This window comes from Bos indicus, chromosome 8 (genome assembly GCF_029378745.1).
Source record: "Bos indicus isolate NIAB-ARS_2022 breed Sahiwal x Tharparkar chromosome 8, NIAB-ARS_B.indTharparkar_mat_pri_1.0, whole genome shotgun sequence".
In the NCBI taxonomy this organism is placed as follows: Eukaryota; Metazoa; Chordata; class Mammalia; order Artiodactyla; family Bovidae; genus Bos; species Bos indicus.
In genome coordinates, this window is record NC_091767.1 from 22,476,874 (window position 1) to 22,487,228 (window position 10,355).

General features: G+C 43.8%; 1 protein-coding gene across 1 annotated transcript; it reads right to left on the reverse strand.

Annotated features, from left to right (window-relative positions):
• Positions 1-7,433: 7,433 nt before the first annotated feature.
• Positions 7,434-8,021, reverse strand: LOC109562633 (interferon tau-3). The gene has a single exon (XM_070794454.1). The coding sequence runs from the start codon at positions 8,019-8,021 to the stop codon at positions 7,434-7,436; it is 588 nt and encodes a 195-aa protein (XP_070650555.1).
• Positions 8,022-10,355: the final 2,334 nt, after the last annotated feature.

Here is a 10,355-nt window from a genome sequence, read left to right on the forward strand (position 1 = left end):
CCCTGGTCTGACAGCTATCAGATTGGAGCCACTCCCTAAGGTGAGCCCAAGGGAACTCAGGATGTGAAAAATGCAAGGCTCATGGCCCCAGGATAGGTGAGATGCATGAAAAGAATGATTTCAGTGAGCACACACTCTTGCATCTTCCCATACATAGCAAAGTGCTAAATTCCTTTACTTGAGATATCTGGTTTTCTCTACTTCACAAAAATACTTTTGAGGTTCAGACTACCTGCCCGTACTGCAAACTTCTATACAACCTGACTCCCCCTCTCCCCCCACCCCCCAGCTCCTTGGAGCACTTCTCTCAGGGTGACTTGAAATACTGTCTCCTGAATTCCCACCAAATAAAACATAACTCTCAACATTTAGGTTGTGGCACTTTTCTTCAAGTTGATAGTCAGCAATAACATACTAGACATCACTGTTTCTTTCCACCATTTTTTTATACTAGATCTATAGTCCAATGGCAACCCACTCCAGTACTCTTGCCTGGCAAATCCTGTGGACAGAGGAGCCTGGTAGGTTGCAGTCCATGGGGTCCCTAGGAGTCGGACACGACTGAGCAACTTCACTTTCACTTTTCACTTTTATGTACTGGAGAAGGAAATGGCAACCCACTCCAGTGTTCTTGCCTGGAGAATCCTAGGGATGTCAGAGCCTGGTGGGCTGCCGTCTATGAGGTTGCACAGTGTTGGACACGACTGAAGTGACTTAGCAGCAGCAGCAGCATAGTCCTCGACAGGCTGTGCTAATACCCCGACCAGGAATCCTGTTTCTTTCCTGTGCACTTAAATGTGAAGATTCTAAACCAAGATAATAAATTATATTTCCAACACTGCCTCACTCACAAGGTAGTTTTCACCTCTAATAGCATGATTCGTCTGAATGACAGTGTCCTTCACCCAAACTCTCTGACACTCATTCGTGAGGGTAGGCTTACCTCATCCTGAGAAGTTCAGGATCTACTATGGAGGGGCCTGTCTCTTTCTCTGCAAAATCATTCATCTTCCAGGATCCCCACCCTCTCCCTGGAGTGTTTCTGTGAAGGACCCGAGTTCTCAGTGGTGACCTCCTCTTCTGACCTGTGTCCCCTGGTATCAAGGGTCAGCAACCAAGATGCTGAGAGCTAAAGTGTGTTTTTGTCTATGTGTGTGCGTGTTAGTCGCTCAGTTGTGTCTGATTCTTTGCGTCCCTATGGACTGTAGTCCTCCAGACTCTTATGTCTATGGGATTTTCCAGGTAAGAATACTACTTAGGTGGAGGCATTATCCAGTTGTAATAGTTACATCTTTAGTAGGCAATTTCTATTTTGCCACTACAGCTTCTATTATTCAAACCTTTATTTAAACTGTTGAACATTTGTTTTCCTCAGAATTTCTGAGTTGGCTATAGGGAATTCAGAGGTGGTGTTATATATTCTTAGAAGCTTGTATCACAGAAACCAGTGACCTTTAGTTGTTCATGGGATACATCCGAATGGGCTGACTTGTGTATCCATCTCTGTTTTGTGCTGAGAATGTGGACCCATGAGGCCAGGCTGTGTCAGGGAGAAATAGCCTTGCTTCATTACTTACTCATGATGTTTGGTTTTAAATTTAAATAACAACAAAAGATTTAAGAACTTATAATTCTATAGTGATTTGCTGGTCGATGTTTGTCTCTCTCCTCCTGGCTTACGTTCCATTTCATCCTAGGGTTAATACAAAGGGAAATAAAAGAATGGCAGAGGGGCTTCACCGCATTTTCTGTGATTTTCAAGACTGGATATTTTGTCTCTCATTTGATCTTGCCTAGAAAGCAAAACAGTAGTGTTTGTGGGCAAAATAAAACATCTCTCTCTCTCTCTCTCTCTCTCTCTCTCTCTCTCTCTCTCTCTGAATGTCATGAAAGTGAAGAAAGATAAGTGACATTTCTGCTGACAAATGGCAAAGTGCAAGTTAAATCTAAAAAAAGCTCAGCCAAACAGTGGAAGAATTGTAGTATTTAAAGGATGTTAAACAGTCACAAAGACAAGCTGGTGTGCGAGCAAAGTCGCTTCAGTCATGTCTGACTCTTTAGGACCCAGTGAACATCCTCCCTTGTCTATGGGATTCTCCAGGCAAGAATACTGGAGTGGGTTTCCATTTCCTTCTCCAGGGGATCTTCCCGACCCAGGGATCAAACCCAGGTCTCTTATGTCTCCTACAGTGGCAGGTGGGTTCTTTAGCACCAGTGCCACCTGGGAAGCCCCACAAAGACAGCCAGATGAGTCCAAAAATATCCACGTAGTCTTGCCCCCCAAAGTGTCCCCAAAGTGTTGAAGGAAGAGAGAAAATAACTCAAAACTTACTTAATATACAGGAGAAGGAAATGACAATCCACACCAGTTTTCTTGCCTGGAGAATTCCATGGACTGAGAGCCTGTGGGGTACAGTCCATTTCAGTTCAGTTGCTCAGACGTGTCTTAGTCTTGTAACCCCATGGACTGTAGCATGCCAGGCCTCCCTGTCCATCCCCAACTCCCAGAACTTACTCAAACTCATGTCCATTGAGTCAGTAAAGTCATCCAGCCATCTCATCTTCTGTCACCCCCTTCTTGTCCCGCCTTCGATGTTCCCCAGCATCAGGATGTTTTCAAAGCATCAGTTCTTCACATCAGGTAGCCAAAGTATTGGAGTTTGAGCTTCAGCATCAGTCCTTCCAATGAATATTCAGGACAGATTTCCTTTAGGATGGACTGGTTGGATCTCTTTGCATTCAGTGAGACTCTCAAGAGTCTTCTCCAACACCACAGTTGAAAAGCATCGATTCTTCAGTGCTCAGCTTTCTTTATGGTCCAACTCTCACATCCATACGTGACTACTGGAGAAACCATAGCCTTGACTAGATGGACCTTTGTTGACATAGTGATGCCTCTGCTTTTTAATATGCTGTCTAGGTTGGTTGTAAGTGACAAATGTGGTCCACTGGAGAAGGGAATGGCAAACCACTTCAGTATTCTTGCCTTGAGAATCACATGAACAGTATGAAAAGGATACAGTCCATGGAGTTGCAACTGGGTTGTACTCAACTGAGCAACTGACATGTATTTAACCTAGAAATTAGAGCTGTCTGAGAGTGTCAGTTCCTAGGCAAATTGATAAGAAGTCTGGGGTCCCCAAGGACGAGAGAGGGGTCTGGCACTCTCCAGGAGGATATAGAGTCTGGAGTTCTCAAGGAGGAGAAAAAAATAAACTTTTTTTCAAGATCGCTTTGTCTTAGTTAATAGAACAAGGTATCTTGCTCGAGGATGTGTTTCTCCTTAGCAAGAACCTGCTGACTTATCTTGAGATGTACATTATAGGAGTGGGTGTGATAAGATCTTTCTATTGTTAATTCTCATCCCATTATCTTAAAATGTATATTGTGGGAGTGGATCTAGTAAGATCTGTAAACCTTGAAACATTCTCTTGATTTACTGTAATAACCAATTAAAAAGTATATAGCTCCCTTGCTAAGGCTAGTGAGTGGGGCCCTGTCCGTCCCCCTTCTGGTGTCTATGTCAGAAGCTTTCTCTGTCCCTTTTTATGCTTTAATAAAACCCTGCTATACAAAAGCTCTTGAGTGATCAAGCCTGGTCCCCGGTCCCAAAGCTAAATCTTCTTTTGAGATCAGATATCCGACATCCTTTACGGTAAGCTGTCAGCCCTCTCATCCATTAATTGCAGAGAAGCAATCTAAAGATGAAGTCTGTAACCTGAAGCAGAGATTTGAGAGATCTAGTCTATATTGAAGCCCTTCCCCGCTGCTTGATCAGTAAACCCATACACACACACTCTCTCTCTCTCTTCCAGGTTAACTTCCTCATTTACAGTATGCCATTACCTTACTAGTTCTCAATTGGACTCAAGTAGGTACACCACAGGTTATTGGTTGGCAATAATTGTATTCTCTGAAATCCCCTTATTTGTTTCTGTTTGGTCTCTTATAGACTTCTCTGATGGCTCAGATGGTAAAGGCATCTGCCTACAATATAGGAGATGCCGGTTGGATACCTGGGATGGGAAGATCCTTGGAGAAGGAAATGGCAACCCACTCCAGTATTCTGCTTGGAGAATCCCATGGACGGAGGAGCCTCGGAGGCTACAGTCCATGAGATCACATAAGTCGGACACAACTGAGTGACTTCTCTCTCATACTACTGACTCAAGGTGGAAAGGATGCAAGTGCAGTTATTATCAAAAGGGACATTGAGAATTTTCAACTGAAGTCAAGGAACTGACAATGTACATTTTAGGAAAGAGTTAATGCACCTTCAAACAGGAGCTATTTCCGCTGATTTCCCTTGTATTTTCCTAGCCAGAATGCCATGGTCAAGGCTCAAGGGTGTTAAAGTAGGTAAAGCAAATGATGAACGTGCAACCTTGGCCAGATAAGCAGCCTGGAAGCGAGAAACACATCCTGACCTTTCTCTCCATGCAGCCTCCTTAGGCCAAGACATGTCCTACCTGAAGCTGGGAGTATTTTCCTCTCTAAAATACAAAAGCTTAGGAAGCAGGCTTTTTCAAGTTATTGGTGTCAGTTCTTTCCAGGAAAGGTCCTCCTTGAGCTCTTGTAACAAGGACATTCATTCCCAAAAATATTCATCTCAAGAAAAACAATAACCACTTATTTAACAGTTTCTTAAAAGCCTAGAACTTTCCCTCAAACTTGTAAGTGGTAGGTTTGCACTGTCAGGGCTTCCCTTGTGGCTCAGACAGTAAAGAATCTGCCTCCAATGTGGGAGACCCAGGTTTGATCCCTGGGTGGGGAAGGTTCCCTGGAGAAGGAAATGGCAATCCACTCCAGTATTCTGCCTGGAGAATCCCATGGACAGAGGAACCTGGTGGGCTGTGGTTCATGGGGTGGCAAAGAGTTGGCACAACTGAGTGACTACGCTTTGCACTCTTAAGGGAAAATCGGTGGCCAGAACCACAAACAGGAAAGAGCTGTATGAATGGCTGGTGCAGGGGAAGGACCAGTGAATCTGGGGAGCATACTGGGAATTGCCACACTGTGAGGAAGTACTGGCATACTTTGTTTTATCCCATTTCCCAGTAATTGCATTTTTTATACATTGAAGGTTTCTGACAACCCTGTGTCAAGCAAGTCTATCAATGCCACTTTCAACAGCCCTTGCACACTCACTGTCTTTGTGCCACACTGCAGTAATTCTCAGGATAGTTCAAATGTTCACCAACGAAACATTTCGAAGGTCCAGTTGATCAATGGTGAAATTTAGCAGTAAAGTATTTTTTAAATTAAGGTATATATGTATGGTCAGGCCACTCAGGATGACTGTTCTCTTACTCTCTGTACATCCCCTGCCCCACCAGTACACCCTATGCACATGACTGGCTTTTCTCTGTACCTGTCCCAGGCCCCAAATTTGATCTTTTTTATCAAAGGGGTGGTGAGGAGTGTGTCCCTCTACTGCTTTCCATGATAACTAATGAGCCCACCTGATCTCACCCCTAGGACCAGCACTCTCCTCACCCACGTGCCTCTCCCTCTTTCCCCATTCCCCACTTCCCCACCCTCTACTCCCCACCCCTCCATTGCTCTCAGAATGAAGCCTGTCACCATGTATTAGTACTTCCCACCCCCAGTGCACCACTCATGGTGGGGTTGTTGCTCCAGGACCTTGCTTCAGACATGTGAGCGCCTCCCATCCATTAAAGTATCCCTGTCTCTGTTCTTGACGGGAGATTCTTTCTTTGGTCTCGAAGCTGGGCAAATATAGCTCTTGTAAGCCTGCAGGGTACAACCCAACAATTGGTGACAGGCAGGATTGGGAGAAACTCCTGTGAGTGCCAAGATAAAGGATGGGGGGATGGAAAGTTATTGGGGGCATCCACTAGCATGTGGGGCCCAAAAGTTGCTGGATGATCCTGAGGTGGCTGTCCACTAACCGAGGGGGCCCAAAAGTTGCTGGCTGTAATCCCCAAGCTGTAGGGTACTCCTGAGGTGGCCATCCACTACCATATGGTGCCCAAGAATTGCAGAGGGAATCCCAGCAGCAGCAGGGAAATCCCTGGGTGGCTGTCCACTAGGACATGCAGCCTTTCAGGGGCTGTCCTTGTTGAATGGCGGCTGCCCAGAGATCTGGAGAACAATGGCCTCTGCTAGCTCTGCTACTGTTTCAAAGTGAGCCTTTTGTAATTGGTTAAGCCAGCTTTCTGGAAGGAATTGGTGTTTCTCTTGTGCCTTTGCCATGTAAATGATCTACCTGGGCTCTCTGGAACTAATCATCTGTGATTTTTAAGAGTAAGGAGAAAAAAGTGCTTTTAGGTAAACTATAGATATAATTATGTTTAGGTAACATCTATCTAAGAACGTCACCCTGGATTTTGGTAACTTGAAACTAAGTTAAGAGAACTCATTGCCTTTCTGTGCCGTGTGCCTCACTGTGTTGCACTCTTTGGGAACCCATGGGCTACAGCCCTCCAGGCTCCTCTGGCCATGGGGATTTTCCAGACAAGAATACTGGAGTGGGTTGCTTAACCCTCCTCCAGGGGATCTTGCCAACCCAGGTCTCCGGCATTGCACACAGATTCTTTACCAATTGAACCACCAGGGAAGCCCAAGAATACTTGAGTGGTTAGATAGCCCATCCCTTCTAAAAGGGATCTTCCTGAACCAGGAATCGAACAGGGGTCTTCAGTTCTGCAGGCGCATTCTTTACTAGCTGAGTTACCAGGGAAGCCCTGAGGCAGTTTAGAAAGATATATAATATTATTTGTCTTTTCAGCAACATTTGGACCTAAAACCTCCTGTGTGAGGACATTCTTTTCCTTTACTTCTCTTTGCAGTCCTTAGTATAATTGAAATAAAATAATACTGTTTTTATGTCCTCTTCTCTGAAAGACTGAGAGTTTCCATGCAGTAGGAACTACATTTGCTTTATTCACTTGTATTCCTTGGTGAGAATTACACAGTCTGTCACGTAGGTACTCAATGTATATGCATAATATGAATGGAATGAATGAATAAACAAATGTAACCACCCATTCTTTAATAAAGTTTTAATAATAATAATAATAATAAAGTTTTTGAGTAAAGAAACTCATTTTCTTTGATTTAATAAATAGAACAAAGGACAAATTTAATAACACAAAATGGTAAACATGTTTTAGAAATTTTAATAGATGTACAAATGAAATGTAACTTTACAAATATCCTAATATTTTAAGTATGTTAGATGCAAGAAGGAATACATAAATCAACAACAGATAACATCAGGGCAGGCATCACTTAAGGACTCATGCCCCTACAGCTGAGTACTTTTATATCTACTTGCTTATTACTGCTGACAAAGTATCAGTTAAAGTAATTCAATGAATTCGGTGGCTGAAGCAGAAATCAGAGTCTTCTGAAATGAACACAGGTGAGTGTACGAAGGTGATGTGGCATCTTAGTCAGCGAGAGTCATCTCAAAGTGAGTTCAGATCTCCACCCATCTTTCTTAACCTTTTTTGCAAGGTGGTTGATGAAGAGAGGGCTCTCATCATCTCCACTCTGATGATTTCCCAGGCGCAGTCACTGTATTCCTTTTCTTTCAGGTAGACATGGATGTCCTGGAAGTACTTCTTCACAGTCAGAATGGGGCCCATCCTTCCCATGTCAGAGTCCTTCTCTCCCATCACTGGGCCCAGGCAGGCGTCCAGGTCCTCCAGCTGCTGTTGGAGCCCAGTGCAGAGCTGCTCCAGGAGGGTGGTGTTCCAGGCAGCAGACGAGTGCTCTATGTGGAAGAGGTTGAAGCACTGCTGGAGCATCTCGTGGAGCACAGAGATAGCCTGATCCTTCTGGAGCTGGCTGCCCTCCACCATCTCCTGAGGAAGACCAAAGTCTTTTCTGTCCTGCAGACAGGGATGAGGAGAGAGTCTGTTCATTCGGGCCAGGAGCCTGAGGTTCTCCCTGGCACCTAGCATGTGGTCCTCAGACAGGTAACAACCCAGAGATCGTCCCGGGCCGTAGCTGACCAGCACCAGGGCCATCAGTAGAGAGAGCACGAAGGCCATGGGGAAGATGTGGCTGCTGCTGGGCTGGCTGAGATGGGGTCTGGGTGAACCTTCAGGTAGGTTCTCTGATGATGATCGTTCTAAGCAAGGCTTTTAAATAGGGAAGACGGTACTCATTATCCGAAAATTTCTCTCTCACTTCCTGTTTGTGTTTTCAGTTAGATATTTTCTATTTGACCTAGGAAATGTAGTCAATCTAAACTCTTAATTTTTACAGTAGAAGTTTAATTTTCCCAATAAAATTTGGGTTTGTCAATGTAAATGTATATCAATTAAATGAGAAACTAAATAAAGGCTGAAGTTATGTAAGTATGCAAAGACTTATAGATGTGTACATAGTTATTATGTACAAATTTAGGTATAATATATATAAACATTCCTTTTGTTTATCTTATCTCAGGAATATAATTTTCCATTGATTCTTAACTGCATTTTTCCCTCCTTATCTTACACATAGGAATGCAGAGTCACTCAGGCCATATTGATGTTTGTATTTTCTTTTCTGTCTCACAGAGGATAAGCTTGCAATTAAGGGTGAATGAACTACTCAGTTGTTTCTGTTCTTTTGAGAACATTCATTCAGGTTCCTGAGATTACATTTCACTGGGGCCACAAGATGCCGAGGGTGAAGTATTTCCCGCCATATCAGTAAACCAGGATGACACAGTCATCAAGAGTTTCCAGCCCTCCAGGGCGCTCAGGGAGGGGGAATACACCTGTGGGCTCAGTTCAGTTCAGTCTCTCAGTCGTGTCCCAATTTTGTGACCCCATGAATTGCAGCACACTAGGCCTCCTTGTCCATCACCAACTCCCAGAGTTCACCCAACCTCACGTGCATCAAGTCGGTGATGCCATCCAGCCATCTCATCCTCTGTTGTCCCCTTTTCCTCCTGCTCCCAATCCCTCCCAGCATCAGAGTCTTTTCCAGTGAGTCAACTCTTCACATGTGGTGGCCAAAGTATTGGAGTTTCAGCTTTGGCATCAGTCCTTCCAAAGAACACCCAAGACTGATCTCCTTTAGGATGGACTTGGATCTCCTTGTAGTCCAAGAAACTCTCAAGAGTCTTCTCCAACACCGCAGTTCAAAAGCATCAATTCTTTGGCGCTCAGCTTTCTTCACAATCCAACACTCAAATCCATACATGACCACAGGAAAAACCATAGCCTTGACTAGACGGACTTTTATTGGCCAAGTAATGTCTCTGCTTTTTACTATGCTATCTGGGTTGGTCATAACTTTCCTTCCAAGGAGTAAGCGTCTTTTAATTTCATGGCTGCAATCACCATCTGCAGTGATTTTGGAGCCCCCAAAAATAAAGTCTGACACTGTTTCCCCATCTATTTCCCATGAAGTGATGGGACCAGATGCCATGATCTTCGTTTTCTGAATGTTGAGCTTTAAGCCAACGTTTTCACTCTCCTCTTCACTTTCATCAAGAGGCTTTTTAGTTCCTCTTCACTTTCTGCCATAAGGGTTGGTGTCATCTGCATATCTGAGGTTATTGATATCTCTCCCAGGATTCTTGAATCCAGCTTGTGCTTCTTCCAGCCCAGCATTTCTCACGCTGTCCTCTGCATATAAGATAAATAAGCAGGGTGACAACATACAGCCTTGATGTACTCCTTTTCCTATTTGGAACCAGTCTGTTGTTCCATGTCCAGTTCTAACTGTTGCTTCCTGACCTGCATATAGGTTTCTAAAGAGGCAGTTCAGGTGGTCTAGTTTTCCCATCTCTTTCAGAATATTCTAGAGTTTATTGTGATCCACACAGTCAAAGGCTTTGTCATAGTCAATAAAGCAGAAATAGATTGTTTTTCTGGAACTCTCTTCCTTTTTCCATGATGGGAATTTGATTGTTGGCCATTTGATCTCTGGTTCCTCTGCCTTTTCAACAGCTACCAAATTGCAGCTACTCCCTAAGGTGAGCCCAAGGCAACTCAGGAAGTGAAAAAATGCAAGATGCAAGAAAATGCAAGGAAAGGTGCCCCAGGAGAGCTGAGATTGAGGAAAGGAATGTTTTCAGTGAGCCCAGACACTTGCCTCTTCCCATACAAAGGAAAAGTGCTAAATTCCTTAACTTGAGATAGCTGGTTTTCTTTAATTCGCAAAACTACTTTGATGTTCAGACTACCTCCCCTTTCTTGCAAACTCCTATATAACCTGACTCTTCCCTTCTCCTCCTTGGAGCAATCTCTCAGGGTGAATTGACATACTGCCTGCCGAATTCCCATCAAATAAAGCATAACTTTCAACTTTTAGGTTGTCATTATTTCTTTATGTTTTTTAAATTAACTTATTTATTTTAATTGGAGGCTACTTACTTTATAATATTG

Coding starts and splice junctions, on each gene's coding strand:
- LOC109562633 (XM_070794454.1), bottom strand. CDS start 8,021: ATGGCCTTCGTGCTCTCTCTACTGATGGCCCTGGTGCTGGTCAGCTAC.